At 37.1% G+C, this 6,000-nt stretch overlaps 1 protein-coding gene across 1 annotated transcript in view; it reads right to left on the reverse strand.

The window, feature by feature from the left end:
• Positions 1–1,791, reverse strand: part of LOC126175871 (nucleoplasmin-like protein ANO39) — a 42,911-nt gene extending 41,120 nt beyond the window's left edge. Inside the window, exons 1-2 of the mRNA XM_049922893.1 lie at positions 1,640–1,791; positions 1,225–1,336 (exon numbers count right to left, since the gene is read on the reverse strand). Of these exons, the coding sequence (XP_049778850.1) occupies positions 1,225–1,329 (105 nt within the window). The 5' untranslated portion in view covers positions 1,330–1,336; positions 1,640–1,791. The remainder of the gene's footprint in view (positions 1–1,224; positions 1,337–1,639) is intronic.
• Between the last annotated feature and the right edge of the window lie 4,209 nt (positions 1,792–6,000).

A 6,000-nucleotide genomic window follows, 5' to 3' on the forward strand; every position in this document is an offset into this window, starting at 1 on the left:
CTGATCTATAGCATAGCCTGAAGTCTGCATTCCTTCCATATTTACTAAATACAGATATCTAAAATTGCAGGACAAGTAAGTTTTATTACATAGTAGATAAATCACCAAATAGCATTTTGGTGCAAATTATGTAACATCGCTCCGCACAAACACACACATATAAAATACATAAACCACGTAAGAAGAGATACATGGGGGTGGATACTTCCCCTCAATGTGTAAGTTACAGCTGGTCTATACATCATCTGTTGATATCTAATGGCATTAACAAACTTAATTAGAATTGTGTGTGGAGTTCACAGATTTACATCTTGTTGGTATGTCTATCCTAGCATCTAGTAATAGCAACCACAGCCTCACAGTAAATTTATTTACTTACGAATTTGTTACCAACAATCAAAAGTTGGAGATTAACAGATATCCCCAAGTACGACACCAGAAGGAAGAAATAACTTCAGCAAAGAGGGGTGAAATATCCAACTATAAAACTCTTGACAATCTACCCAGTGGAATAAAAATGTATCATAGCTGCAGTGTTTTCATATTAGATTACAGAGGTTGCCCTATAGCTAATAACACACAGGAATTCTTGAGCAGAGATGTTTTGCGATAGAAAGTTCAAATGGCAAGCATACAGCCAAATAAAATTCTATTATTTTTTTCAGTTGTAAACATGTCTTGTTGACACGTTTCTTCATCATAAAGCTTACTGTGATTTTGAACTATGGAACAAGTAAATAACGTTTGCAAAAATACAAGTCTCATAGATAACAACTTGTGGTTCTCAATTTCATCTGACATTATGGTGTAAGTGTACACGAACCTTTGTGTTGATGTTAAGACAAGTCTCATTTACCACATAAACTTGTGTTGAAACGTTTCTTTGGCATTCAGCGTTAAGCTACATTTAATTGTTGTACTAAGATAATTTAATTGTTTTACTAAGAAAATCGCAAAATAATTAGCAGGTCTTGAAAATGACTCCATATTCGATGACAGTGACATACAACACATTAAACTGCCAATTCAGACAAGACGTACACAAGAATAAACAAACTGATAATGGACGAAATTCAAAAAGAATGCTTTATATCAAAAGCACAAAGTTTTGAAATATACTGAACACAGGTTTTGCACTTTCATCGTCTGAACTTTTTACGTACTATGACTTTACAATAAACTATGAAGCATCCAGCCCTAGTTCCAAACGCCGGCATTACGTACCTCACTTGCTGCCGGAGTCCAGTCATCATCAGATTCTTCTAATTCTTCAGGTTCGTCAACAGAAAACTCATTTTCCGAATCTTCTTCCGCGTACTTTTTCTTCATTCTTACTCTATGGAAGAAAATAATTGTCTTCTAACATGTAATTAATCACACGAATATTTACAAATGTTTAACTACCAAACTTGAGGTCACTACGTATAATAATTGTACTAGTAAATCTGACAAACAATTAACATTTAACACTATGATTTTACTGGCATACAATACCAGTATGTCATTTCTGTACGTAAACAAGGAAAAGGGCGCGTAGATAATTCCTTCGTTTGAATCCCCATTGCTTGTTCGGATTCGTTACTGAATGAATGGTTTAAAACGCATAAAATAAACGCTTGGTACTTTTGTAACTACTTACGATCCACTGCACCACACGCAAGCAGAACAGATAAACTAATGCCGAATACACAATTTCTTATAGTCCCACACACATTACCAAGAAGAAGGACGCTCTCACAAATTTCTCCTTGTGTATCATGCAAAGCGCTTCAAAACGACAAACAAAGACTGATATCGACAATCGATACATCAAAGATTACGAAGAGACACGATGACTAATAATTTTCTAGGCAGTTGGCGAGAAACCCAAGAAGGCAAATATATATCCTATATATATCAAATATATATCCTATATATACCAAACAAAGACTTCCTGGAAAAACAACTAATGACAACCAACGAACACGAAGTGTTCTTGGAAAAGACGATGAATGTCTATCCAAAGGACAATGCTAAGAAATTAGACGAAACCAGACGTATTACGAGCCAAAGAATTATACAAAATCAAAACTTGGTTCAGACGAATTTAAACTCTCCTTCATACGTAAACCGATCCGAGATCTTATTATTGACGCTGAACCTACAAGTAAAACTGTTGTGTACTTCAGAACCGTCGAAATATATCAGTGTAAATCAGATAGGAAACAATAGTAAAAAAAAACGCACAATGCGCCAGTTAGGTTGTTTCCAAATCTGGAGTAGGTCTGCAGGAAACTCGGAAGGACTTTGAAAACAACTGTCATAAAAGCAACCCTTTGTGATAACAGCCGTAAATGATGTGTATAAAAACGAACACAAAATAGCTGCTATAATCTTATTGTTGCAATAGTGGAAAAAGTTGTAGACATACCACACACACATGTCCTAACTCAATCTTCTTTGGTGAACAAAGAGACCCAAAAAGGCAACACTAACCGCAGAAAAAAATCTACCAATCCACTACAAATTCTTTTTTTCTCACCATAGATGATATGGAAGGAAAACACATGGCATTTATTTGAATAAAAGGGACAAATTACTGCTAAGTCAAAGGATTGAAGTGTGTCCGAACAGTGGTTTTGAGGAAATAAGAGCTATGACACAAATGCACAGACAAAAGGAAAGGAGACATGTACAAAATAATGCACAACCAAGGTCACCGTAGTCCAGAAAAGGATCTAGCGCAACTGTCCGATTTCACTCGTCGGCTTTGACCAGTGACATCTTGTCTGACGTCGCGAGTGTTAAGATGCTAAGAAGTTAAGTGGTCTGTTATTAAAAGTTATTTGCGACTGCCTTACTAACTGGTGTAAATATGCTGTTTACTCCAAGTACATCGTGATTTACTAGGCTGTGGTTTGACAGGAACTTGAGAGCACAGCGTAAATTGTTGCTAGAAAAACAGATCGCGTTCAGATTTAGCATTTTGGTTCTTACAAATATTCGGCTGTTTCTCCCCATACTTTGTTTATCACATATATTTGATTGTTTTTCCAACGTTTGTTGGGGGCAAGATTGGACAGGAATTTAAGAGTGTAGCTTAAATTGTTGCGAATGAAACGAGTAGTATTAATATTTATAATCTTAGTTCTTACAAAATTTTCTGTATTTTATTCGAATGTGACGTCATGAAGGCGTAGCTTATTTGAAATTGACTGTTTTTATAGGGGAGGATGTTTATGTTTGTGATTTGGTTTGTATTAGTGGTTCAATTGAATTGGCTTAAGTGTTTGGTAGCTATTGGTTATTTATTTGTTTTTGGTTTCTGAGCCTTTGCTTTTCGTTTGCAGTTTGGTGATTTATTAGGTAGAACGTTGGATTTTTGTCGTTTGGATGTATGGAGCTTTGCTTTGGAGCTGTGTATGAATATTTTGTCATTTGTAGTACAGTTTGTGTGTGTGTGTTTTCTAGCATATTTGTGACAAGTATTGATTAATTTGGAGTTGTCTATGGTTGGTAGGTCCAGTTTTATGATCTTGTTTTTATTAATTGTGAGATTGTAGTTTGCTTATGGTCAGGAAATTTTTTTTGAAATGATGGTTTTCAAGTATGAGTATGGTTGATTTTGTTAGGAGGTGAGGGTTGGTGTCAATGGCTGCTTTTGAGCTGCATATGTATAGCGAAAACTCCGATACTGATTTTTGTGGTCTTGTGGTGGAGAGGGGGGGGGGGGGGACTATACAGGTAAAGTGAAATATTCAATTTCAGTTGTGTGTTTCTTGTAATTTTTTGTGCAGTATATTGTGGAAGATGTTGTGTGCATTATTTTTCCATTATGTGGTTGTTGTGGAATTATGTTATTGTTTTTGTAGTATTATTAGCATGCCCCCTCCCAAAACCCACTGAGCCCTGTAGTACTCCCATTAGTTTAATTTAGTAGGTGACTGAATATTTCATGAATTTCTTACATTTGTTTGCAGTTGTAATGGTCTGTCTGTGATAGAGATGAGTCGAGCTCGTTCATTCCCGTGAACTACTTCATTCATTTCACTCTTTGCCGCGAAGTGTTCAAATGAAGTACGGAAGCCTGGCGACGTTGCCCAGTACAATAAAGCTTCGTAATACTTCATAATTTTACCGACAGATGGCCGAACTATGCAGTAACGTGCACGCAACGTTTTACACTCTTACAGCGTCTGAGTTAACTTAAATAGAGCATGGTGAAAGGGAACAAAGGAAAGATAAACAGAGAAGCCTGTCACATATAAAGAAGGTATTACATTTAATCTTGCTCGACATTTTCTCATGAAGCGCCCAAAAAACTCTTTATCTGCCAAGTGAAACTTATTTGCTGTATTCATGGACTGAAAGCTACGGCTACCAACGAAATGCAGTCCAATTTTATGTTCCTTTTAAAATTTAATCCAAAATAGAATGAGTATGTTTACCACTGTCACCAAGTCTATATACCTACGTTAAGTAATTATTCAGAAGTTTTCCTGTAGATTTTATTTTTGTTGAGAATAATAACCCTCCAAATTCAAAACGTAAACTGTCACCTGTAGTCATTGGTACGATTTCAGGTAAAATCCCTCTTTATTTTATTCGGAAAGCAGTTTTTGTGTCTGTTCACTCTTATACAATGGCTAGCAACTTGCGATCGCGTAAAAGTAGTGAAATTTGGGGTTTCTTCGCCGATTTAGGTGATGGGAAAGCAAAGTGCAACTGTTGTTCTAAGTGTATTTCATATAAAGGAGGAAATACGTTTAATCTAGCGCGTCATGTTCGAGTGTTGCATCCAACAGTGTCATTGTTAGTCAAGCGCTTAGCGCCCCCTGCTCCTGCATCTTCCGATATTTCTTGGACAAATAAGCCGGACAATCCGGAACCACCATCAGCAATGGCCAAAAGCGAACAGCAGTCGGTGCCAGAAAATAACAGTACCACTTCATTATCAGACAGCAGACATCAATACCACGGAACATTACCTATGTATTTTCCGAAACCTCTTTCGAACAAAAGAAATCAGGAGATAGATTTAGCACTTCTGGAGACTGTAGTAAAGGATTATTTGCCCTTCAACATAGTGGAAAGTAAACATTTCCAAAGTTTTGTAGGCAAACTGAATGGTGCTTTCAGAATGCCAGATCGGAAGACCATTTCCAAAACACTACTACTACAACAGTACGCCATGATGAAAGAAATTGTGAGAGTCAAAATTAATTCTGCGGAAGCGGTTGTGCTGACAATGGATGGGTGGACCTCAACTACAAATGAGAGTTATTTGTCGGTAACAGCACACTAAGTTAAAGACCTGGAGCTGGCGTCTTCTCTCCTAGAGTGCTTTAAATACGACGAAAGGCACATGTCAGAAAAACTCTCCGAAGAACTGCGACGTGTCACAAGGAAATGGGGCATTCAAGAAAAAGTCGTGTGTGTTGTTAGCGACAATGCTGCTAATATTGTGACAGCTGTAAGACTCACAGCCTGAAAACACATCCCCTGCTTTGCACATGCACTCAATTTAATTGTTGAGAATGGGCTTCCGCAAGTTCAACTCATTCTGAATAAAGTAAAAAAACAAACCATTGTTGAATCTTTTAAAAGAAGTTCGCAGGCCTGCACGAAACTGAAAAAGATGCAGGAACAGATAAAAGAGCCAGTTCTGACTCTAAAACAGGACACTGTTACAATATGGAATTCAACCTACGATATGCTGCGAAAAATAATTGAGGTTAAGAATTCCCTAATGACAGTTATCACTCTGAATTATCCGGATCTTCCAAATCTGACTGCAGAGGACATTGCAAGTGTAACACAAGCCTATGGCCTGTTGAAAGTTTTCAAAGACTGCGCTGAGGAAATATCAAGTGAAAATGTTGTCACTGCTTCTAAAGTTGTACTCCTTAGTCGCTCGTTGAAAAAATGGTGTTGCAGGTTTGTTAATATCGCTGAAATTCATGTACACATGCAACAGATGGCCGAAAACTAAGCTGAAGACCTAAAACGTTTCGAAATATC

The sequence above is a fragment of the Schistocerca cancellata genome, chromosome 3, assembly GCF_023864275.1.
Source record: "Schistocerca cancellata isolate TAMUIC-IGC-003103 chromosome 3, iqSchCanc2.1, whole genome shotgun sequence".
Taxonomy (NCBI): domain Eukaryota; kingdom Metazoa; phylum Arthropoda; class Insecta; order Orthoptera; family Acrididae; genus Schistocerca; species Schistocerca cancellata.